This window comes from Cylas formicarius, unplaced genomic scaffold, assembly GCF_029955315.1.
Source record: "Cylas formicarius isolate icCylForm1 unplaced genomic scaffold, icCylForm1.1 PGA_scaffold_1__22_contigs__length_36826433, whole genome shotgun sequence".
In the NCBI taxonomy this organism is placed as follows: domain Eukaryota; kingdom Metazoa; phylum Arthropoda; class Insecta; order Coleoptera; family Brentidae; genus Cylas; species Cylas formicarius.
The window spans coordinates 30,199,410-30,226,001 of NW_026844264.1; the positions used below are offsets into that span (position 1 = coordinate 30,199,410).

The 26,592-nt window shown below is 33.9% G+C and overlaps 1 protein-coding gene across 1 annotated transcript in view; it reads right to left on the bottom strand.

Annotated features, from left to right (window-relative positions):
* Window positions 1–26,592, bottom strand: part of LOC132696591 (neuroligin-4, Y-linked-like) — a 331,275-nt gene that overhangs the window by 53,815 nt on the left and 250,868 nt on the right. Inside the window, exons 6-7 of the mRNA XM_060661512.1 lie at window positions 11,519–11,719; window positions 4,906–5,071 (exon numbers count right to left, since the gene is read on the bottom strand). Of these exons, the coding sequence (XP_060517495.1) occupies window positions 4,906–5,071; window positions 11,519–11,719 (367 nt within the window). The remainder of the gene's footprint in view (window positions 1–4,905; window positions 5,072–11,518; window positions 11,720–26,592) is intronic.

The following is a 26,592-nucleotide window of genomic DNA, read 5'->3' on the forward strand; positions in this document are numbered from 1 at the left end:
ATATGCTTCGCGCATATTCTCCCATATTTTGATGGCTTATTAGGGATGATCCATTTTTTATCTTTCCACGTTTCCGATAAAACAAAAAATGCTAAAAAGTTTTTCCATCTCTAACACATCATAATTTACATCATTGTGGGAACTGCATAGACCAATTAATTCTATTAATTAGTCAAATTTATTAATATTGAATTTTTAAACAGTCGTGCCGATTTTGTTTTGTTTCATGGCAGTTTTCTTTTTAATTATTTCTTATTAAGAATGAAATTATTCAGGACATTGTTGTTTTTTTAAACTATTGCCAATAAAATAAAAAGAAGGGCTTTTGCATTTGTTATAGTTGAGAAATAAATTAATTTGACAAAGAGCTGCAAGCGACGCTTTTTCCGAAGTATATAAAATCTGGTCTGCTTCAAGAAGTGTTATGCAAATCTATACCGTGCGTACTTCCCATAGTGCTCGATCTGAATTTGAAATTATTTGCTACTGGAGACGGAATATTCTTTAAAAATATCAAGAGAAACTTTTATTGAGTTTGATTGCTACGGGTTAATATAAAAAATGTGATTTTCGGTAGTTTCCTGAGGAAACTGTAATAAAAAATAGTCGATAATAATGTTAATTGTTAATTTTACTAAGATAAAAACACATTTTTGTTTTTTTTTAGACGGTGATATATAAGTTGCGAGTACATTAATAGTTCAGCATTATTTTTAATATGCCGGAAAATTTAAAAAGTGGCCTAGGAGATATGGAAAAATCATACATACAAAAATATTGTTAATATTTCCCTTTACAAAAATATTAGCAAACATACAAGCTTGAGATGATATAATGGAATAGGTACTGTGGGTTCAATTTATTTTGGTAACATTTTAATTGGCTGTAACTTTTTGTTTTTAGAGATATCAAGGTAAACAAAAAAATAAAAGGTTGGGTTAGAAGCCAAGTTTTTTCCAAGTGATGTATAAAACAAAACACTGTCAATTTTCTGACATATAAATCTGCATTATATTTTTTTAAATGTCTTGTGTTTAGTAATGTTTCCGGATTGTCTATCAACTGATTCTGAAGTTCCAAGACATTATTACAAGGAGTTCTGTGCACGTGAATTTTTATGTGTCCTCAAAAAAAAAACATGAAAGTTATGTCGGGGCTGTTGGCTGGCCATTCCATAAATATCGTATATCGTATATCATTCATTGATTGGTACCCCTGGCTTCTTATTTCGTGTATTTGTCAAGGATTATTTAAAGACCAATATCGCGTAGTTTGTCTAATACAACCCTTTCTTGTAGTGAACGACTTCAATCATTCCATAAAATGTTTTTTTATTCTCATTATATCTATTTAAAAAATCCAAACAAAAGTGCACCCTCCTTGGACATTCTTCTGCACTTACTTTATAAGTTTTGCGAAATTTAAATTCTTTCAAAACTGAGTGGATTGATCTCCGAGAAATACCTGTCTCTTCATATACTCTAGTAATAGAGCAAACTGGATATGCTTCATAGAATCCTATTATGCTTGCCTTATTTTCTTCGTTTGAAACATTATATAATACGTTACTGTTTTCTGCAAATTTATTTGCCAGCCTTGGTAAAGCCTTGTTCGAAGGAGCTCGGCGCTCTGGATAAAGTCTAATATACTGGACGACGAGCTGCTCATTTCACGGATTCTAAATTCGCGAAAAACCATTTTAACAGTAATAACTTGGACAATAATGTTGTTTACTAATATGTCAAACATAAAACAACATAAAACATAAAACAAAATTACCTTTTTATCTTTACAGAAAAATTACTCTTAACATATCAATACACAATTTGAATCTGCGTGGAAGACAACGCGAAGAATTATTTAAAAGATCATATTCCTATAATATAGACATTTGCATTAACTCTATTACTAATTTTAATATTAATCAGTCCAATTCAAGGTTTAGGACTAAAAGCAGTTGTTACGTACGCACTAATATTAAGCTCTTCTACGAAACATGTGCCCCTTTCCTTTCCTTTCCTTCCCCCTTCATTTCTTCTCTTTTCTTTTCTTTAGAATTATGTGTATCTACGCTTGGCGCTTTCAAATAAATTCTATGAAATTTTTTACTATTATATTTTCGCTGTTAAATTGAGGCCTGAACAGTATCTAGAACTTCTTGATGGCTGCCCTAACAAGGCCTATTGTTGACCATTATTTCACTTATTTAACTTTGGTTATGTAATTATTTCTATGTAACTTTGATGGTTATAACAATAAATGTATTATTATTATTATTATATTTTTATTTGTTAGTCCGGGCACTCTTTGAAATTTTATAAAAAATGTAGGCTTTATGTCAAAAAATTGATAGTGCTTTGTTTTATACGTGACTTAGAAAAAAACTTGGCTACTAACCTTACATTTTTTTTTTATTTACCTTGATCCCTCTAAACACAAAAAAAGTTACAGACAATTAAAATGTTAACAAGATAAATTGAACGCTAACTGATAATTGTCTGCTAAAATTTATTTCATTTAGCACGCGTCCTAGCTTGGGTTAGACTAGTTGGTTGGGTTTCGTTGTTCTTGGTTTATGTTTGTTTTGGTTGGTTTTGGATTAGTTTCGACCTTTTTTTATAAAAAAAAAAACATAACCAAGTCAGGATCGTATGTATGGTACACATTTCATTGGCGTTCGCTGAAACAATGAGTGATATCGCATACTTCTGCTGCTTCTAATTTATACAAAGTCCTCAAAATTTAGTAAACAAAAACCCTAAACGCAATTAAACAAAAACTATTCGTTGGACGTTAGCCAAATAACGTCTAAAGAAAACTGTGCAACGTAAACAATGTGACGATGTGTGTGGCACAGATAAATCGCTAGAAACAAATTTCGAGGTTCGTTCGTTCGTTTAGAATTGCTGTTAATTCTTTAGAATTACCAAGGACATCATTTCATGTATGTAATATAAATTTAATGCCCTATGTAATCAAACTGGTCGTAACATATACCCTGTTATAAAGATGTCGTAATTTTCACTTAAATTTTTATTAAGCGATGACAGTTCAAGACAAATCATAGAAAGAAAAAGAAATGTAGCCGCCAAAATTGCTAAAAAGACTGGAACTGAAGTTCTCAGGTCATAAAAGTGCAATTTAATCTTAAACGACAATTAATACAAAACTAGGTTCGTTGTTAATAAACTCTTTGAAATCAATTATGATTAATAAAAAATGACATTTTTTTAGTTCAAAGTCAACGGTTAGAATCTAAATATTTAAAGTGTATTGAAACTCGACTCCTACTCGAACAAAAAAAATCAAACTATAAATTCGCCAGAAAAAAAAAGGTTTTCACGGTATGCGGGAACGTCCAAATTGCCGAATACAAAAACGTTGACAAAGTTTGCTAAAAAAGATCGCCCATCAAAGCTTTGTGAATCAGCTTTTCCATTTAGCTGGGAAATGGGGCGCGTTTTGTTTGATTTTACCCGGCGCGGTCTTCTGACGCTGCGCGCATTCAGCGCCATGTTTGAAAATAACGAGCAACATTCGCCACTTGGAACGAAAAAAAAAACTCGCTTCTAAACAAACGTAGTTTTTTGCTGATTCCAATTTAAAAATTCGATGAAATCGGAGAGAATGATTGTCGGCGTGCGGCAAAATATCATTCTTATCATAATATTATGTCACAATTACAATGAAATTCGTGTTATAAATGGACACACTAATTTCAAAACAAAAAATTCACTAACATTCTTAATTTCGGAAACGAGTTATTTAAGTCTACTTTTTCACGCCAATTGTAGTTAATTGGCAACACGGCGAAGACAAAATATTCTTTAATGTGAATTATATTGATATGTTGGCACAAAATATCATTTTCTAGTTTAAGTGGTTTTATTGTTACTCACAGAACCTTACATAACTGAACATAACTTACTCTATATCCTCTACAACATAAGAAAACACAGAGCCATATTACCAAAGATGGTAATATGGCCAATATTGTTGTGATTTAAAACATGGTGAAAATCAAATTTATATTGATCCAAGTTTATTGCATGGGTATCAATTATGCAATAAATGTTTCATTTCATGTTAATAAGAACAATTTCTTTAATTTTTAAAGGCTTTGGTTTATATTAGTCCTGATGTCATGAAAAATGCTGTTAAAATTATGTAGTGTAGGGTTCGTCCTTTTCAGCCAACTGTATCAGTAACTACTGATTGGTATCAATAGAGAACTTGAATATTTTTTTATATTTCTCTAATACATTTGTTTATGTAGAGAAATAACGCATATCAAACATGAAAAATCAAAAAACAATATTTAAGTTGCAATAAATAATTCAAGTGGTTACACCCGGCTATTCATTTCAAACGACACTAAACACGCGGGAATGATCGTGACGTCATACCGTTGCTTTTCCATCGATGTGGCGACATGTTATAGTGTTATTCTCAGATTATACGATGCGAACTATATTATTTACGTTTATTTTTGGGCCGTGTGAAGTGTGTTTGTGTATAATCTACGACAGTTTGTATTTGTGCTTAGTGTGCTTTACACGATAATAATCGAAACAACACTTTGGGCTTAATCGTGTAAATATTTTTAACTCTTTGAACTTGCACCTACCCTATTGCAGTCTCCTTCCTGATCTATATACAATAAAGAACATTTAAAGTTATCAATGACTATATACTTTAAAATCATTATTTAGGTTTTCACTCGTTCAAAAAAATCCTTTTTGTTTTTTTTTTTGAATAATTTATATTTTATTTGATATACCTTTTGAATTTTAAAAACTAGAAAACTTTAAGCTGATTGCAATATTATAACAACTGGTAACAGCCAATTTTTAATTCTCTCTCTCTCTCTCAACCTCTAGTTTTCACAATTTTTACAAAATTTACCTCGATCGAAGGCAGGGAGCTATGTCTTCGCCGTCGTCTCCTTTGGAGTCTTGAGGTAAACAACCCATTTGCTTTGCGACGCTTAGTCGGAGATTGTCAGCGTTGTGGACAGTACCCCAAGGACTAAGCGCTGTACCGCTCAGAAGAATCACTCTGTGGAGGAGCCCTGCAACATATTAGTTTGCTTTTCAGATATTATAGTTTGGTTATAATGTTTTTGTACGGTCAGTAGGTGAATTTTTGGAACAGGTATAAGAGTAATCAAAGTAGTTAAATAATTTATTTTCTTTACATATACGTGGGTTTTATTTATTGTATTAGGTTATTTATAAACTAATCAAAATATTGTAGAACAGAAACAATTCTTCTGCTTATTTTTACTGTTACGTGTAAAGACAGGGAAATGTGTTTTTACGTTAAAAATGTAATTAAATATTTTACTACGCATGCCAAGATACGTGCTACACTGTATTAAATTAATTAAATTATTACGTTCTCTATATAATATCAATTTTATAAAGATTTATTGAAAATATTGTTTAAGTGATGACAATTCGGTAAAATCACAGAAAGGATAAGAAATGTGAACTCTAGTTCTTCATCTCTGAAAGTGACATACGTGCAATTAATTTTACAGGACTACTAATCAAATATAGGTTGCGTTGCAAAATCCGTACTACACTGCGTTCAGGTTCAACACAGCCATACTCTACATAATTTTATCATTTTTACAGAGATTTACGATACAGCAATGATGGTTGAATGCCTGGAAGACCTGCAATTACTAGTGAACAGGGTCAATAACGAAAGCATTAAAGTGGGATTCTAGTAAATCCTGTAAAAACTATATTTATGCTTGTCTCGAAAAACCCAGTCAATCAAGTTCAGCTGATGATGCAAGGAAAACTCGCACAGCTCATGGAAAAATACAAATATCTAGTAACTTACATAACTTCAGACCTAGACTAAGACAACGAAATCAGAATCAAAATTGCGAGGCAGTCTTTCTTAAGATTTAAAACATAATTTAGTGACAAAAAACATATTCTAAGAAATAATAAGTACGAACAGACTCTTAAAGGAAGAAAGAAGAAATCCTGGATAAGAAACATCAGGGACTGGACTCAGATCAGTGTAGGAGAGCTGTTGCAAGAGACAAAGACGCGTGGTCGCCAACCTTCATTAAGGAATGACCCTGGAAGAAGTAGAAGAAAACAACGTAGGATTCGTTTTTCTTCATTTAAAGATAAACTTAGGATATTAGTCGTTCTAAGTGGCCTTTTTTATCCCCAGGTCTTTCAATCGGCCCCTGCATTACAAATTGCGAATTGAATACACGCCTTGTTTCATTGCATAAAAGTTATCCCGTTCGAGTTAAATTGAATTTTAAAAGGTTTGTTAATTAGCAGCAAATGATTAACGAACAATTGATGTAAAAGTAAATAAACGATTTGAAAAATCGATAGCTTTCGGCATCGGTGCAAATCCTTGTTTTCCTTTTTGAGTCCGAGACGAATAAGACGCGACTGACTGATTAAATCCCTGGAAACTCTTCGGAAATAATTTATCAGTAACGAGGACTAATGCGCTGGAAAATTAATAAGGGGCGTTGGCGGGTGGAGCGGAGGAAGTCTTCTAGGGTCATTTCTCCCTGGGTGCCGTAGGGGACGATTATTGGATTTTATTTGCGCTGTTTCGCTTTGCTCTCCGCATTCGTGGTGTCGAAAAGCGGCCAAATTAGCTCAGGCAACCGTACATTTTACTGCAGCAAATTGTCGATAACCCACCCGAAATATTTTACGCAATTCAATTTTAACGAAAGTCCACAGTCCGTGTGCATACATTCAAGGCCTGGGCGGAGGTTACCTTACCACGAATTCGGCACATGATCAATTTCATTCGTGCATTCTGCATTCGATAATTTCCGTTAAAATCTTTCAAAAGAAAAATTGAGGATTGAAGCTCGGTATAATGGAAACGTCACATAATAAACATAGGCACAGGGTGGGTAAAAAAAAGATTTTTTTTATCTGACATGCAAAAACTGGTTGCTAGTTACCTTAAGAAAGTGCTTAGCACGTACGAGCTGTTAATATTAATGAGAAGATTATCCTCATTGTAGTTTCGCTTTTCGATTTAGCCTCATAAATAAATAGTCATATCTTATAACCATATATATAACATTAAGCCTGTAATGATAATTTATTACTGTTTGATGATTCTGTTCCACTCGATACAAAAAAGGTAGTCGAAGCTGTAAAAACTAGAGATGGAATAAATTCTATTGTTAAAAAATTTGAGAACGATCAAAAGAACATCAATTCGATTATTCAAAGGGATTTGAGTGACTTCTCAAAAATCGTTGAATTTTTTCAAAATCATTGACCTACCATACGATTTCCTTGATGTTGACATTGCATTGTGGGCTTCAGATGAGAATTATAAGGAAAATGAAGAGTATTTCAAACAAATGAAAGTTGTAAATGACGCAGCAGAGCATGGAGTAGCTTTGGTAGGTCTCTGAATATAATCAGTCTTTGGCGAAAAACGAATAGTTTTAATACTTGCTGCGATTTGTATTACTCAATCTAAAAAATGTATATGTTTCTATTAATACAGTATTAAGGTATAAAATTTCATATGGTGGGTCGGAATGCTTTTTCTCTTAATGCATTTATTAATATTTCTTGAATAATGAACTTGTTTTTTCTGAAAGAGATAATAAATAATTTCAAAATTTACTACTTCAATGAATAAATTGTCGGGCTGAGGTGCCTTTTACTCGACGAAAATCCATTTAACACAAATTAAATTAGATAAAAAAATGTTCAGATTTTCACAGCTTTTAATACTTACAGTAAACAGTAATTATAGATTCATCACTTTTTAATGACAAGGATAAATACCAATTAATAATCATGAACCCTCAACATGCAAAGTTATATTCTTTAATTAAATTACACAAACAGCATATGTCAATAAGGCCTGTAACAGCACCATCAGTTAAATTTTCAACAAGATTAATTAAAATTTTAGAATACAATACTGCTTTTAAACCTAGATATGCTATCAAATTTCATTCGAACTAATTAACAAGGTTAAAGACATAAAAATTCGTCCTAAGCCAACTCTAGTTTCATTTGATGTTCAAAACTTATAATAGTTTGTTTAGACCAAAATGATTTTGAATTTAATGGTCAATTTTATATTGCTAAAGAAGGATTAATTATGGGAAACCCACTTAGTCATATCATATCATAACATCATCTGAGTACAGGATTTCTCTGGTGGTATAGATACGTAGATGATGTTTTTGCTTGTTTCACTGGAACCGAAAGACAACTACAGTCTTTTTTGAATCATAGTAACTCGATACATAACCGCACAAAATTTACCATAGAGATGGAACAAGATAATTCTCAAAACTTTCTGGACTTAACTATAACTAAACTACAGAACAAGCTAGATTTTTACATTTATCATAAACCCTCACACACGGACGCAATAATACATAATAGAAACACAAAATGTCTGCCTTTTATGTTTGTATCAAGAGACTACTTACTTAAGAATTAAATATTATAAAACAAATAGCTTTTAACAATGGTTACGATCCCTCTTTGATAGATAAGATTATAACTGAAAAGCAGTTTCAAATAACCATGAACTCTATCTATCCCATATTCACCATCGAAGACAAAATTTATAAAACAATAAAATACATAGGAGAACCTAGCAAGATAATTACAAAACATCTATTTCAATTTGATATTATATTGCTTTTACAACTGAAAACACCATAGGACATTTTCTAAAAAACAATAAAACTATATTACGAAAAACCGAAAAATCTGGAGTCTATAAGTTGGAATGTGGATCTTGTCCCAAAAATTTATATCGGAAAAACAGGTAGAACATTTAAGAAACGGATTAACGAACATAAAATATCCTATTAAAATAAAAGTTCAGATTTTAACTATGCCATTCATATAAACTCAGAAATGCACAACTTTGATAATTTTGATATTTTACATAATCATTCAAAAAGCATAAAACTAAATTTGTTGAAAAGTTAACAAAATGAGATATTCGAATTTATTACTTAGTGATCAATTGAATTTAAATGCGTCTCCCTTGTTAAATTTAAATTTATAACCCTATACTAGTAATTGAAAGTCTATTACTACATGTTTTTATATAGAAGTATCGGAATATAGTCATATTTTGCATTTGATAAAGGCAAGGTGTTGCCGAAACAGCTGTCATAAAGTATTAAGCACTGTGAAAATCTGAACATTTTTTTGTTATAATATGAACATAAGTACCCATTGGGATTCCAACGGTTCGCGTAATTGATAAACCACAAGAGATATTTCACGATAATTATTTTTCAGTCAATGACAAAATTCAGAACAAATAGTTATTTTTCTTTAAATTCTTCAATCTTTGACTTCGAATATCTTTGAAATGGTTCGATTTATCGAAAAAGTATAAGAAACTATTCTTGTAGACCGTTGAATTTCCAAATAAATGTTATAAATAAAATTGGCTTAATGATCTTATATGTAAGACTAAATCGAAAACTCCAAACTCTAATGAGGATAATCTTCCCATTAAATTTCATTAAATTTAAAAGCTCATACGTGGTAAGTACTTTGCAACTAGTTTTTGTGTGTCAGCAAAAAAAAATAACTTGACACAGCCTAATTGGTGACCATAGAAAGAAGTAAGATAAAATATGGCCAGAGAAATATATCTGACCAAAACTATCCAACGTAATATATCCTCCGAACAATTGAATATTATTATTATTATTATTATTATTATTATTATTATTATTATTATTATTATTATTATTATTATTATTATTATTATTAATAGATCATGCCTTGACAGCTTTAAAAGTGATCCCGGATTGCAAATTAGAAATCCGCAATGTTGTTTGGACTCTTGGACTCTATCAATCATGCCTAAAAGAATTCAAATCACGCTTGCCAATTGTCAAAGTATATTCAAGTTCCATTGAATCTTCGGGAAAAAAGAAATGAAGTGTGTGTATCGCTGCTTAGAAATCGACAGGAATGAGTATTTACTGGGAACAGAAAATTGGGGTTTAAGATGACATCTACAATTTTGATGTCATTTAAGTAACAACGTGTCTCCAAAAAAAACGATTTTTACTGCAATCTGCAACAAGAAAAACCAACCATTTGTCCCAAAAAGAGGGGTTTTATGTTCAGATCTGCAGGTTTATTGTAGGTTTCGGTGCAAGAAGTGGCGAAGAAGCAGATTTCGTCTAGGATCTTTATGCGCCGCATAAATTTTTAGTAAGGTCACTATATGCCTGGATCTGACAGCTGACCTGACCTGATTTGGAGGACTTTCTGAACGGCCATTACATCTTTTGTATAGTGTTACTAAATGATAAGTGTTAACTCCAGCGACTGGTACATTAAACTTGATATAACCATGCGTGAAGCATATTGGCTTTTTAGTGGAGCGAGCGAAGATGTACGGGCATAATGGATCGAAAAGTCTGAATGTCCTGACCATCAGGGACAGCGATGCACTGCAGATAAAATAAATAGAATGGAATGAAATAGAGCCTTCCACAATAAGTAATAAGTAATGGGTATGTTTATTTGTCATTGTTATTTTTTTAAACAAATGCTCAAATAATGCAGGTTAGTATCTACCTAATTGGCGTATTTAGAGAATGTTTTGTTGGATGGTGTCACCGAACCCATACAAGTCAGGAAAACTAGGCTCCGCATACATTCTCGTATAAAACCATTCGCGGTTCCATCATATTTAAATCCGATGATATGGTCGAGATTGCGGCGAAGATTGGCAACCTAATTAAACGTAAAATTAGTCGTGTTAATTTGCCCCATTTGATAGCGATGGTTTATTTCCAGAGGGGTAAAAATGTCAGAAGATTTATCTCGGCTTGTTCGGGTCGTGTTTCCAATTAATTACCGGTTTTACACGACACGGGAAAAAGATTATTGATGGCGGCGCTGCTAAGTCAGCTAGACTAATTAGAAGTTTCGCGCTTATTATTTTTTTAACCAATCGGAACATGGATTTTCACTTGGTAACCATGATGGACATCCAAATATTTAATAATAATATATTTAATAACTAAAATATCATTTTTAAATTGATATTTCTACCGGGAAGTACAATTTTCTTATGAAATAATACTAATTAAATTAAATTGATAAACGAGAATTTTGCTAAACTTCTGCACAGTAGGAAAGAATTTCAAGAAATTCTGCAAAAAATTGTAAAAGAATTCCTAGGAATTATAAGTGTAAAAGAGATTATGTAAGTAGAAGGACGTTAGGTGTGTCTTCGTTTGGCTAAGTTATAATCAAATATTTAAATAAAACCATTTTCACCTCTCACCTGTCACCTAAAGTTCACCTCGGACGGATATGGGTTCAGTTCAATATTATACTATTACAAAATAATAATGAGAAAATATGTTAGGTGAATTAAAATATGTAATGGCCAAAATTTTTGGAAAAAATATTGTTCAAGTTTAATGACGACGCGTTGTCTAATGCAAACGTGGATTAATGAGTTTTACCAAATATGAATGGGTTACCTTTCGACGTAGGCGACAGAAATAGTAAATTAACTATGGTCGCTCCGGTATCTTGCCCCACTAGGGTAACCCTGGATGGATCGCCTCCGAAAGCCGCTATATTTGTTTTAATCCAGCGTAACGATGCCGCTACGTCCTTGATCCCCAAATTTCCGCCTCCGGACGGGTCGTCCCCTAACCCCGATTTCGTCCGAAGAAAACCTGAAATATAAGATAAATGCATAGGCTGACGTTTGTATTTTTGTGAATAAGGCAAAAGCGTCTGTTGGATTCGACTGATATTACATTTAGCAAATATGTTTTGGGGATTTTCAAAACGTCCGCAAATATTCACTAGTTTTCTATAGACTCGTTCTTATAAAATTGTAGATAACCAAATATAATCACGGAAATGCTACCGCAGCTTCTAGAAGTCACTTTAATAAGCTGCATTTTGCCTGTTCCCAATTAATAACATGGTCCATCAAGTGAAGTCGTATTATTATTGAGATCGAGATATTTCAAATTTGCCAGGTGAAAATATTCCTTTAGGACAATCAAGCATTTTTCTTTATTCGTTTCCATAGCAAATTGTCAACATTAATTTTTATTTTACCACTATGCATAAAAATTCAATCTATGCGTTGGTGATTTTGTACTATTCCGGTCCTCGGAGAAGTAACTTGCATTTCAAAATAATAGCTAAAAATAATAATAGATGAAGTTTTCGCCGATAAGATCTAATACAGTAAAAAATGACGGTAATAAGCGAAGTTATGTCTTTCGTTGCTTTGGCTTCAGGCTTTTACATATGACTTGATAATCCATTTTGCTAACCGTCCTAGAGTAGCCTAATAGATATCAGAAAAAGGTTTGCTAATCTCTGCCATTTTCAACATTTAGATGTTAGGTGTAGTGCCACCTAGTGGTTTGCAATTTATGATAGAATTGACTACGTAGTTGTAATTATTTAAATTTGCCCAAATAAGGTCATTATTAATTGTGTGAATTATTTAATATTTGAATCATTTTGAAAATATTTGATTTTTCTATGGGGTGGTCCTTCTAGGTGGTCGATATTGTACAAATAACTTATTTCACAAGGGACAAGGCATTTACAGAACGGGAAGACTGTTGCTATAGTATTTTCCACTAAGAAACCTTGCTCGGTCGTTATATGAGATGCACTAAAAAAGTTGCATGACCATTAGACTCTATCCGGGTAATTGACCGTAACCAAGTCTTAAAAGTTTGGAAAATTGCCTCAATTTTTGAAAATACAACAATGTTTTCAGTGTTCTATAAATGGTGAGAACAACATGCCAATTTTGTATGGATATAAGTGAAGGGGTAAACCGATGTCGTTACAATCAGTACACCACGTGCGTTCTTGCGTTCTATTAAATATCAACCTAACGGAAAGGAGTATTTTATCGTCAGGGGAAAAAGATCGTGTCGCTTTCGAAAATCGCAGGGAAACCCCCGTCCCTTAAACAGGTGCAGGTTACTTTCTTGACGATATTCATTAAGCTGCGGTGTCCAATTAATCGCATCCCCTTTGTATTTCGAGGTCCTATCGAGTTGCGGCCGCGGCGCTGTCTCTAAGACCGCCCATAGAACGGCGGAACCACCGCGAACACAAATTACTTCATCAACAGGCTTCCGACGTTATAAATATCCAACTTGCTCGCGAAATATATATGTCTATTGTTTGAGAGTTTCCCTTTTGTCACGGTCGGAACTATTCGACTAGAATAGGTCGCCGAGGCACAAAGCTATTATCGATTTCCCAAGCTGCTGTTGGTTAAAGTTTTGATTTCATTTGGTCACGCGAAATATTGAAAAAAATCGTCGACCTTCAAACTTCCGCCATCGTATTAGAAGTTTTCGTTATAAAATGGTTCAGGAAATGTTATTAAGAATCGATCTTTTCGAAAAGCTGGAAAGTGTTCTGCTTGAAGTTATGGATTTTTGCTTTGAAACGATGATGGGATATATCGTCGTGGCCGTCTGAGTGGAATTTAACGAGAGCTAAATATGTGATGATATCCAGTGTATCCCGCGTTCAATGTATATTTTTAATTTTTAATTGGCATTAGAATAGGAAATTTTTATATCATTTCAAAGAGTGCCCTGACTGAAAAATAAAATCATGTTTATGTTTGACATATTAGTAAACAACGGTGATGGTTGCAGTATTGTCCAAGTCATTATTGTTAAAATGGTTTTTTGCGAATTTAGCATCCCCGAAAGGCGTGATATGCTTGAAGAATACTTCTTGAATAATAAAAGTGCAACCGCAGTTCCTCGTCAGTATAATAGACTTCATCCAGAGCGTCGAGCTCCTTCAAAAGAGATATTTCCAAGGTTGGCAAAGAAAATTGCAGGTAACTTATTAAATGCTATAAAGGTATGACGGAATCAGCACATCCAGTTTCTTCTATTACTAGAGTATATGAAGCGATAGCTATTTCTCGGGGATCAATCCACTCAGTTTTGAAAGAATGTAAATATTTTTTAAATTTCGTAAAACTCAAAAACTAAGTTGTTGAGCCGGATAGGGAACGGCCGATTGCTCATACTTAATTTTAATGGTTTTTTTCTTTTGGATTTCAGAGGCAATCAATAAGTCAAGAGACAATCTGGAAACGTTACCAAATGCAAGACATCGTACAATAAAAGTGTATGAGAAATATGTTTAGGAAAATGGGGGTCACATACAGCAGTATTTATAATAGTTAAAGAATTTTTTACTTTAGAGTGTCTTGTCATTTTTAATTTTTGCAGTCAGTCACGGCACTCTTTGAAGTAATATAAAAATTTCCTATTTTTGCGAGATTTTTCAAAAAGAGTGGACTAAAATGTGAAGTGTGTTACATCATCGTAATTGGAATAAGATATTCTATTAAACACATATACAATATACAGGGTGTTCCATTTAAAAATATATATGTCCGAAAATTGATAGTGTTTTGTTTTATACGTCACTTGAAAAAAAACTTGGCTACTAAACCTACATTCTGTTTTTTTGTTTACCTTAATGCCTCTAAAAACAAAAAAGTTACAGCCAATTAAAATGATAAATTTAATGCACGGTACATCCTGCAGGAAATTTGTGGATCACGGAATGTTTAGTCATTTATTAAGGATTTCTGATATTGTTTTTTGGTGAAACCCTTCTTAGAGTAGTAGTAACTGTCATGGCAGGATTTTCAAAGCGCGGGGTGATGTTATCAACTTGATACCGCCTCTGTGTCAAGCGTGACAGTATGTGTCACAGTCTGAACTGTCACAAAATGCCCGTAGTTGGACAATTTTCTATCACACTCGTCATTTTTATTAGTACCAGGAGATTTGTAGAAAATGGATTCTCGTGTTGGATTGTTCTTAAAATAATATCTGAATATATGAGTATCATTTGTAGTTGAAAAACTACATTGACTTTAAAAGGCGTTCAAAAATGGTGCCGGTGTCCTCTAATCCTGAAACATTAAGAGTTTTAAAACAAAATTTGGATTATTAGATTATGACATGCTCCGTGCTGGGTGCTCCGGAAATTCATTACAGTTGATTTCATTTTCAATTCAACGGTCTAACAGTTTAATTTGTTTCTGCAAACTGGGAATTGCGAATCTCCAAGGATTTTAGTAAACTAAATTGATGTACTCTTTTTATGGAGTGTTGGAATTTAATTAAAGAAACAGTTGATAAGCACTCCTGTAACCGGACCGTAACCTTTTAAAAATCATTAAATTAGTGAATTTTGTCAGCGCTACGCTCTTCAGTAGCCATATTGAAAATAATTGCAGCATTTTTTAACTCGTTTATGAATAATTTTAATACGCTGTAGATGGATTGTAATATAGAGATAGGTGTTGAAATTACTTATTCCTTCGCGGAGTTCTACAGTTTTGTTACAGTCAATAAAATAATAATAATAACGCTAAGTACAAAATACCATATTAAAAACTATGGATATGCAAAGTTGTTTGTTTTCTCTTGAGTTTACTTCTCCATTTTGGAATCTCTAGATTATATATTCGCAAGGAATTTAAAACCATAATTTGTAATTTGTGTTTGAATACCTATACAATGATCTGAAATTTTGTCTTCTATTCCTAGCACCAATTAAATATTTACTTCACCTAGAAGTACGAATTCTACTGTCAATAATACGATATGAAAAGGTAAACGAAACACAAACTCTTCGGATCTGAAAATATTCGCTGGTTTAGTTAAAATCGATGAAACCTATGCCTCAAGTCACCACTGTATCCCAGTGGATTGAAGTTTCTATCGCACTAATGAACCCGGAATATTCCTAACCGTATTCTTAAAAGCCTGTATTGCAGCTGGATATATAATCAGTTTGATGTTTATTACAGTATATTGTTTTAAATCTTTGATTGGATATGAAACGTGACATTTTTAGTTCCCTAAACTGACAACATCTGTAAACATTATAAATGAGTCTGTCGATACTGTATCAGTCCTTTAATTTGTCCCGCCATGAATGAGAAATTGATCGGATTCGTCGTCATACATTCTAAAGCTTCAATTATCGATTCGAGTGTTACTTGTATGTAACAGAGCAAATATTTTCTAGATGGTTCTTAGGGAGATGTTAGTGCGGTTCCTAGAAGAAAAGGAAATATTAAATAAAAATCAATATGGCATGGCAGGCAAGTATGTAGAAAAGACAATAGCCCCTTTAACGTCACAAAATTACAGCTCACTGGAAAACAATAACAAAGTTATGCCATTTTAAAAGGCGTTGATCATAAACTGATTTTGGAGGTCTTGGAGGACTCTAGCGTACGCGGAATACGATGGAAACTATTTCAAAGTTATCTTACGGAAAGAGCACAGAAAACAAAAATTAATAATGCCAAGAAACAATTCCTATGGGTCCCTCAGGAATTCGCATTAGGGCCAATATTATTCTTTCATTATAAAAATAATTTGTACTATGTAAACACGTCAGGAACCATTCTTGGTTTTGCTATGGTAGAGGACTTCAGTAAACATTTTGAATAAACACCAAAGGATAACGTCACGTTTACAATATGGTATTTTGGGATAGGGAGGAATACTAGTTAAACATCTTAAAAAATTGGAAATTATACCAAAATATTTCCTAAAAACTGTTTAGGGAGTCGACATGTTTTACGATAAAGCAACTATTTTTTATATCAATCGTTTTATATATTTTTAAAAACAAAACTGGCTATAAAATATAAATGATTCTTACAATACTAAAATAGACAAAAAGGGAAATGTGATAACAAATGTTAACATCTTTTAGTGCATTTAAAAAACATCTCAAAAAATATATCTATGTGTAAACCTCGAAGCAATATATAACAAAAAGTAAACAAAATATTAGGAAAACAAGAATAAATACAAACAAAAAGATAGAGAATGTCAAAAATAAAAAGACTAAGATTTACATGTAAGTTTTGTTTGTTTTCAATATCAAATTTAAAGCAATATTTGCTTAGTGGCTTTGTATTTTTTTATATATTATGTACAAATTGCTGTAAATATTCATTAGCGTTAGTCACTTGATCCCACACAACTTAAGGAAAAATTTTCATTTGTTTTTTTTTTGTAGATATGCTTTGAATGTGATGTATTGTTTCAAATTTATAACTATCGTTGTCTACTGAGTAAGCAACTTCTGTTCCGAAAACAATGGTACCAACATTTAAATATATCAAGACACTGATTTTTTTGCGGAATGTCTGAAAATTGCTTCAGACTGAAAGATTCCTACAAGATTGGCAAATTTTTCAAAGAAACTTCCGCAGGTTGTTAAACTTGTAGGTATACTTTTACTGATTCATTCTGTGTCAGGTATTGACTTCACCAAACATACTACTGATTTCTTTAGATTCAGAAAGCGCTCTTAACTGCAGCAATTTTCTTATATTAACTGCTGAAAATAATCGTCTCCTATTTCCAACATTCCGGACTGAACTGTCCTGTTTTTTAGATCTTCTACATTCTGAACAAGAAGTTGGTACATCAGCCACCCACTTTTACAAGCGTTTAGTTTAATAATTCTATTTAGACTAGTTAGTTACTGTTGAACGATAAGCCCAGAAAATTATGCAGTTTTTTATTAATTGATAATTCATTGGTAAACGTTACTAATGAGATTACAAACCGGTTAATTAGCTCGCTTTATTGTTTTAAGCCAGGCTATTCTAATTTACTGGATAAGTATTTGCCAGCTTACGAGCGATCCCGCTATCTCTTTAATCCTTTTCGTGAACAGTATATGTATATACGCGCTTTGAGAAGGGTCGGCTCTCGCATTAATTGACGAAGTGCTGAAACGCCGTTGTGATTATTTTAAATTTATTCGAACAAAACTGCTTCAATGATTTACTTCTATTTTATGTCTGGTTTTACTGCGCCACATACGTTCGACTACCGCGCAAAACTTATTGGTTGAATATTACGATTCACGACGACGACTTTATTCTATATATTCGAAGACCATGTGCCGTGGAAAGACCTGATTTTAGCAAAATTGTTCTACACCGCGTTCCAGATAGAAGGGGATTTATTTGTGACACTTTTATTGAGACAAATGTTAAGTGCATGTACGACGACTGCGCTCAGGATATAGCGTCCCTTTACGGGCAAATAAAGGAAATAACAATATACCTTCCACAGAGATAAATTTTCCACGAGAAGACCTCGATATCAATCGATGACTACCGTGGATTTTCGAATTTTGTCTCCTTGTTTTATGTGGTTTTGAAAAAAATGTCATATGAAGGGGAGCGAGATTAAGTACGTTTTCGTTTGGAGATACTGAACATAAGTAAAGTGATTACGAAAAATGGAGGAATTCCGTCTGAATCACCGCCCTTGTTAGGATCAAGCGGGTTGAGTACTTTAGGTACTTCACTTTATCTAAGAGAAAGGGTTCATAAGGAGCCGTTGCACTGAGTATCAGCTGGGCTCCGGTTGTCATAATGAACGCTCAGAAAGATCGCATATTTCAGACTCATTATTAACGATCTTAGGCGAAATATAGTTAAGAAGAAGAAGAGAGTTAACGACACAAGTTGTCAAAGCTTTTTGTATTTGTAAGCAAACGTAAACCTTCACTCAGTCAAGTTTCAAAGAAATCCATCAATCCATGCATCTTCTGCCTCACTCTTTACTTCTATTGACCACGACTGCTATAATCACTTGGCCACTTACAACTATAGTTCGACATTTACTTAATAAGCTGGAGAGTGCTTTAGTTAAAAAGGACTGGACGGATCCATTACCCTCCAAGCGCAACGGAAATAACATCTGTGAACATTATTCAATAATCTTTGACCGATAGCAAAAAACGGCTTCCCCCGCTTCCTCCGCGGACCGTTCGGGCCCATCCGGAAAAAACTAAACACACTAAATCCACTCAGTGGATACCGATTTCAACATTTTTGGGGATGATTACATGGAATTCTGTCAGGAGCGCATTCCACACTGCTCTCGACAGAATCCCCTGCCTCACTTTGGTGAGGGAAGTTTAAACTTGGAGCGGTCAAAGCAGAAAACCGATAAGGCCATCGCACACCTAACCTAAATGAAATATATTTTTCTGAATTGCTCATTTTTTTTAATATTGACTGAAATCGTCAAGTGGCAATTTTCGCTGGCTTGCTCCATGCATAACTGGATATTTTAGAGCAGTGAATAGGAAACTATTCAGTTCAAAACACATAACTGATATACCTAGCAAGAAATCACTGTCAACAATAAATCCGCCTGTTGAATATCGAATCGACGGCACTTTGACTGGTCCCTCGCGTCACCGTGCGACGATAGAATTTGATATATCGAATTCACCTCCACCCGTCGTCGCTACCGCCGCCACCTTCTTCCTGCGGGCTTCGAGACGCGTTATTCCCTCGTAGCGCCGCCGATCGTTAGCAAATTCATATATCGCTGTCATTAAATATTTACTAAACAAGTCGAAAGTCGTCGGGTAGCTTAATTTGACGCGGTTCCCCGATCTGTACAGAAGCGATTCGGTGTAATCTTGATGAAGGCGCAAACAAAGGCGCGCCAATTAATGGGGCGAAAGCCCGTCGGCGGGCTACGGGGAAAGCTTAATGAGTTTTCCAAAGGAAGGCATCTTGTAGTCACCGTTGCTCGGCTCGATCTTCCCGGATCTTGACTGACGCGACTGTTACTTGTCAGTTCTTTGTTGCGTGCTGTTTGACTTACGGGCCTGTTGATTCGTCAATGTTTTATTCTACCGATACATGGTAATTAAAATTAAATATGAACTGGGGAAGAAGGGTCACTCTATCTCCGCAGTCGGATCAAACAGTTAAAGTAGTTTTACGATCTCAGGAAACACTAAGGAGAGATCATTGAACAGGCGCGAAAAACTGAACGACATGAGAGTAATTTTGGAGAAGAATACTTCGCTGCTACATCTACCTAGTTCCTTTGTAGGAATGTGTGAGTTGGAGCGTGGATGGATGGATGGAAATGGACGTGTTCCTACGTCGGAACACAAGACAAACATAATTTTTTAAAGAAACTTGCACAGGCTACTTAATACTTTTTACAAAACGTTGCGACAATCATCCTGTTGGCTTCTTCAGAGCTTGACTGAAACTGGCTCGCATTTTATTCTGTACCTGCTTACATATTCTTTGAGGGGGGCGGAGTTAAATGAGGTGCATAAACACTGTCTCGGATGACTGATTCCCATATTGGTGATAAGTAAAGATCTGAGTCGCGGTTAAGATTGTTAGGTTGTTTATAGGTTTCTATAGACTCTCGGTTATTAACCCTCTTGCTTACATAGCCATAAAACTATTTCAGCCGGAGTCACTGAACCCAGAACTAAAACACCTTACCTATTCTCTTCTCTCTAATAATTTCCACATTAAAGATTTTAAGCGTTCCATCACAAAATACACCATACCACAACCTTCCAATAGCAATGAGGCGGAAAGCAATCCTACACTGTCGTCCTTCCTTACGTTCAAAATATCACTGACCACATTATCAAAAGTTCTAAAGAAATGTAACGTCAAAACCAGGTTTACCACTTGTCCAAAAATCTCTCAACATCTTCGATTCGTCAAAGACAAAAATCCATTTGGGATTCCAGTTTTATAGTTTACAGTTTTCTAAGCATATGCGGAAAGAATACTGTGGGAATCTATAAACAACCTAACAATCTTAGCCGCGACTCAGGTCTTTACCTGTCACCAATAGGGGAATGAGTTATTCGAGACGGTGTTTTTGCCCTTCATTTAGCTCCGCCTCCCTCGCACAATATATAAGCAGGTAGTTTCAGTCAAGTTCTGAAGAAGCCAACAGGATGATTGGCGAAACGTTAGCAAGTTCGACTCAGCAAAAATCGACGCAGGAGGAATCCAGAAGTTTTGTAAAAATTATAAAACAAACATAGAGGTTTTGCAGCAAATGAGATAAAATGTCACGACAATCAAAAACAAAACGCCTCGTTTTCAAGATACAAGGTTCTAAGTTTTACTTTTATTTTTGGAGATGTACGTTTGCCACATTTATTGTGATTTTGACCTGATTTTTTCATCCCGTTTTTATTTAGAATTGATCTGGCATTGTTTGAGATTAATTTATGTTAGAAAAAAAGGTTATTCTCCAAAATTATTTCCAAAAATATTTAGAAAACGGTTGCTCCTAGCAACTTTATAAAAATATAATACAGGGCCGTACAAAGCTTTTGAAAGTGAGAAAAATCTAAGAGAGAACTAACCATTTTTTTCTGAGAAATCCACATTATTAAGGAAATTGTGAAAAAAAAAACATTGAGACGCAACTTTTTACTGTAAATATACTTGAAGCATGCCATAATATTCAGTGTCTAATGAGTTTTATTATTAAAGAACTCCGTATCTAACCAATGTACAGGGTGTAAATTTTTATTTGTGAAAAAAAAAACTATATTACTACTACAAAAATTTAGAAATGAAGGAGTAATTTGAACAACCCTGTCGCCTAGATAATATCAAGCAAATTAAATAAAAAATAAAAACATTATTTACCAATTCTTCTTTTCTATCTTTCTTCTTATCTCAACGTCTTTAAAATCAATTTTAACAATATCTAGATATCAAAACTGAATTGTGGACAAGCCTAACAACTATTTTTCCTTTCTATGTTACTAACAAAATATAAATAATATAAAAGTCATGAAGAGGGGTATTTAAAAAAAATGGTAACATGTCCAAATTATTGTTGTCTGTTCGTCAGCGTGTTTAGACGGGTTAAGTGATCGACTCGAGAAGAAGAAGAGTTTCAACCTGGAAATGTAAGTCACTTAAAAATAGTTAGGGTAAATATTTGAAACTCATAGTTCTCCCATAATGCACGACTATGTTCGACCACATAATGTAAGTACAGGAAGAACTTTTTTAGAAGAAAACCATATTGACGTTTTAGCATGGCCTGAGCAATGGTCGAACATAAACCCTATCGAGCACTCGTGGGATATGCTTCAGAGACGTGTGTCAGCAGAAAATTTTATATTCCTAACAAGAAATGTGTTGTTAAATTGTTTAGAACAACAATGGCGTTTGATTCCCCAAGAAGACCTTGATAACTTTATTAGAAGCCTGAGAAGCAGACGTAGAGCTGCTATTAACAATCTAACTGGTGATACTCCTTCCTAAAATGCTACGTCATTTGTTTATTTTACTTTTTGCTTGTATGAGGAATAACATTTTGTACACTCTGTATATTTTACAGTTAAACGATAATTGTCTTATTGATTTCTGTGTAACATTTACAAAATCTAGAGTGTTGTCCCCTATTCAGTTTTGGTTTGTGTCTAACACACTTAAAAATAACTTTAAAATAAAAATGAAACGAAGTACGCGGTTTAGACCATAATCCATAATCACAATAATAATAACCATCTAACGGACATCTAACGTGTGAATCCCTTTGGTGTATTGGTTTTATTCAACAGAATTAAAATCTTTCGCAAAATTTCGTTAAATAAATAAACTAAAAATCATTATGATTATTGTATTTCTGGCACAATTCTAAAAGTTTTCCCGATACGTAGCATTCGAAATCCTTTTTGTTGATTGCGCGCGTTGACATTTTTCTTCAGTTTAAACTTTCCGAAAAACATGTTACGGCCGCTTTGTAATATAATCATTTATATCCATCCGCCCGAAACGCCTTAATTAAAGCGAACTATGCACTAAAGTTTGCCGTTCCGCACTTCCGAAATCCGGAACGTAGTTTTTCAATTAATAAAAGTAACGGCGATTAATTTTTAGCCGCGGCGCCTTGATAATAATTAGTTTTTAATTCCGCCGTTTCTTCCGAAACATGGAGAACGTTTGAGGAGAAAAATGTTAAAAGTTGCCTTCGTATATTAATTATGGCTCCCGGCTTCGGGAAATTTTATTTTGTCCCTAATTGAGTTTTCACTTACCCGTCTGGTTTCGTTTCGAATTTGAGTAGCGAAAAGTTAAAGTATACCGTCGCCTCTACTAGTCTAAATTTTTCTCAATCTACAATACGAGTTTAAATAGATTACTGCCTCTGGCAGAACCAGGTATTGTTAGATATTTTAGCAGTTACGGGCATTTTAAAAGAATCCTTTACTAAGATTCAGATAACACTTTCAAATTAACATATATTACACAGGTCTACAGTGATTTTGATGTTTGAAAGCTGTTTGCTTATTTGTATATGTATAGGGGCCCGTTCTCCAAAGAAAACGCCATATTTTTGCTCTATCACATCATTTTTTTTATGGCGCTCTATATCCTAAAATGTAATTTTGTTAATACACATACATTTTATGAAATTAAATGTGATTTGGCAACAGTGGATAATATTCGATTTATCTGCAAAATAACAGAACAGGCGCAGAAGCGTTAATACAGCGTTGTAACCTGCTTACGTGCACCTTGGTTGCATTTGGTAGACGCGCTACTGTGTTTCCGGCTGTTGTCTTCATTGTCGCGTATCTCTAGTGTTTTAGAACGTATAAATATGGAAGGAAGACATTGTGTGACCAATCCAAAAAAACCTCTGTTATATCTGTGGTAGTTATATCGTAGTAAAGCAAAGGCAAACTATGACTTCTTTTGTGAAAAATGTGTGCCACCCTTATTTTGACTACCAATACACGTCCTAGGCTCATCATACTGTTTGTTCCGTTCGCATTGAAGCATTGAGAAACTGGCAATGAGATTGCAAGAAATGTTTAAGCTTTGATGTACCTACGGTATGGCGAGAGCCTAAGAATGATAATGATTATTGTTATTCTTGTTCTTGTAATGTGCAAGGATTTAACAGAAAAAATAAAAAACAAATTGTTTATCCCAATTTTGAATCCGCTATTAGACCAGTTCCTCATGGACCAGATGTACTGATACTAGAAGAATTTAATTTCGACCCAGATGACTCAAATTTCACACCAGATTTCAGAGAGCTCGAAGTGTTTAACCAGAGCGAATTAAATTATTTATTTACAGATTTGCACCTTCCAAAGGATGCATTCGAAATGTTATTGTTGTTGTGACAAGCATTTACTGGCACCTCGCGTTACATTAAGCTTTTACCGGGATAACGAAAAAGAGTCACGTCAATATTTTACTCAGCAAGGATATTCCTGACCTTCAAAATTAGGAAATGCGCCGTATATTAAAGAAAAATGGTGCCTGTTCATTCAATTGGACAATGTTGGTCCAATGGTAATGAACTCGTTCCCGTTGCACATTCGGTACATTTAAAAGAAACGTATGAAAATGTAGGACTTCCTTTGAAGAAAATAATCCACCAAGAATATCAGTGGATGCTTTGACCTTAAAGTGCTGCACATGCTCATACGACAAGGGGGGGGGGGGGGGGGCTATACAAACTGTCCTTGCTTTATTTATGAGTGGGATGGCCGCGCAAGAGATAAACATGGGACTCAAATAGAATGGCCCTCACTTGAAGTATTTTCCTGAAAATCTTGGTGGAGTTAGCAAAGAACAAAGGTAAGGTTTCACCAACACATTAAGAAAATGTAACGGCAATACCAAGGCAGATAAACACACAGCGGAACGTCCGGACAACGTAGCTTTCTGACAAGAGTCGAATATTTCACTCATAAAAACCTGAGCATTTTTTTTAATTTTTTTTTTTAATAGAATTAAACTTTTTCACTGAATAAAAAAATAAATTATTTTAGATTTTTTTTCCTTTAATATTTCAACCTACTAAAATTATATAAAAACAGTTTTGAAAATGATTTAATTTCATTATTATATTATATTCATTATATTCTATCATCTTTGAATCTATCTCTCTATTCTCCATTGAATGTTACGTGCTTGGTATTTGTTACGCAGAGCCGCCAAACTCTTAAATCTGCACAAAGGTAGAAACTACATCAATTACTAAATGATGAATTTTATTTTATTTCTTATTGATTTTAAATAGTTATTTTTATAATTATATTCCAAAACAAATTGTATAAAAAAACGGACATGAAGTGAGCTCTTTGGATATGCCTCACTTATAAAAAATGACACTGTTATAAAAATGACATGACATAAACATATAACATATATACTCAACAAATATAAATTTTATTAATGAATACTTATGACTAGCATTATGTTTGACAATATTTATATATTTACTTAGCTAAGACTTCGCTAAGACCGACCATAAATTAAATTAGTTTAATGGTGGTCTCCTGAGGGAAATTATAGTGAATGTTTCGCTACTTACAGATTTGTTTCAATATTAGTTTGATGAAGTTTTCGTTACATGAAGTAGCAGCAAAGCCGATTTTCGTTGTTATCTAACTGTATTCGACTAGAATCAAATTATATAATATAATTATATCATAATAAGTGGCAGAAGAGCCGATTTTGACTATAATCTTACGGATTTCACCCAGAGATTTCATAAAAATTAAATAGGGCCTATATTTTGGTTAGTTTTGGCTTCACATAGGGCATGTGAAGACGATTCTTAAAATTAATCGAAAGCGTACCTAGTCTGCTGCCAATGCTGATCTGTCGTGTTTAACAGTTTTCCTTGATTTTTGTTTTATTGTTTATTTCAATTTGAAAATGTGTTTGACTATTTTGCCTGTGACGTAAACAAGCTTGCGCTTTACGGTGGAATAGTGAAGGACGGAAAAAAATTAAACACTAATTATATGAAATAATAGGTAGATTAATTTGCCCACTAAATAACACAAATCAGGGTAATAATGCTCTTAATTCCTCCATTTCATGCGCTCAAACAATTAACTCTGGGGCATTATTTATGCAATCGGTTTTTGCAATCTATAAATTTTGGACAGGGTCAAAATGAACGGCAGTGGCTGCACAATTTCGTTAGGTTCTTTTTAAATTTAATATTCTATGTAGAAATTGTTCTATTCGTATAACGGCGAGTTAGTATTTTCATAAGTGCTTGCGTTTATCCAGATGATTATGTAGAAACCCGCATTACTAGATTGATGGTTTTAGTATGGTGAAATGTTAAACGTAAAGATTTCTAAAAGCACAAAATCGTTATTAGCGCAGTTTGTGTATGCCCCTAGGTGCCAGGCAACTTATCTTTGCATGCAGTTCGAGGGAAACCCGTCTAAGTAATTTACATTTCTGTTCGCCAAGTTTGGATCCCTCATGATTTGCTTATCCCGTTCGCTCCGGATGCGCACGTGGATAGGCACGTATTTCGTATTCCGAAATCGTCTGGGATACATTAACGATGTTTTATATCTGCAAAAATATGACGCCCGTAGGTTAATAAGTTATGGTGAAAGTTTTCTTCTCGTGTTGGTATCAGAAACGTGTAAAGCAGGTGTTACGAGGGACATTCAATAAGTCCTAGAGAACACCATTTTGGGGCATTTTTTTTTAAAATTTATACGTTTGTCTAAGGCAATTGTTTGGGCGATTACTTCCTCGTTAGACGTAAACTTTTGTCTTCCAAGCCATTTCATCAAGTTTGCAAACATGAAATAGTGGTGAATACGGTAGATGTTGTCATAATTAAAACTTATTCTATAATTTTGGCCGTCACAACTGCAAGGTAGGCATCGAAGCATT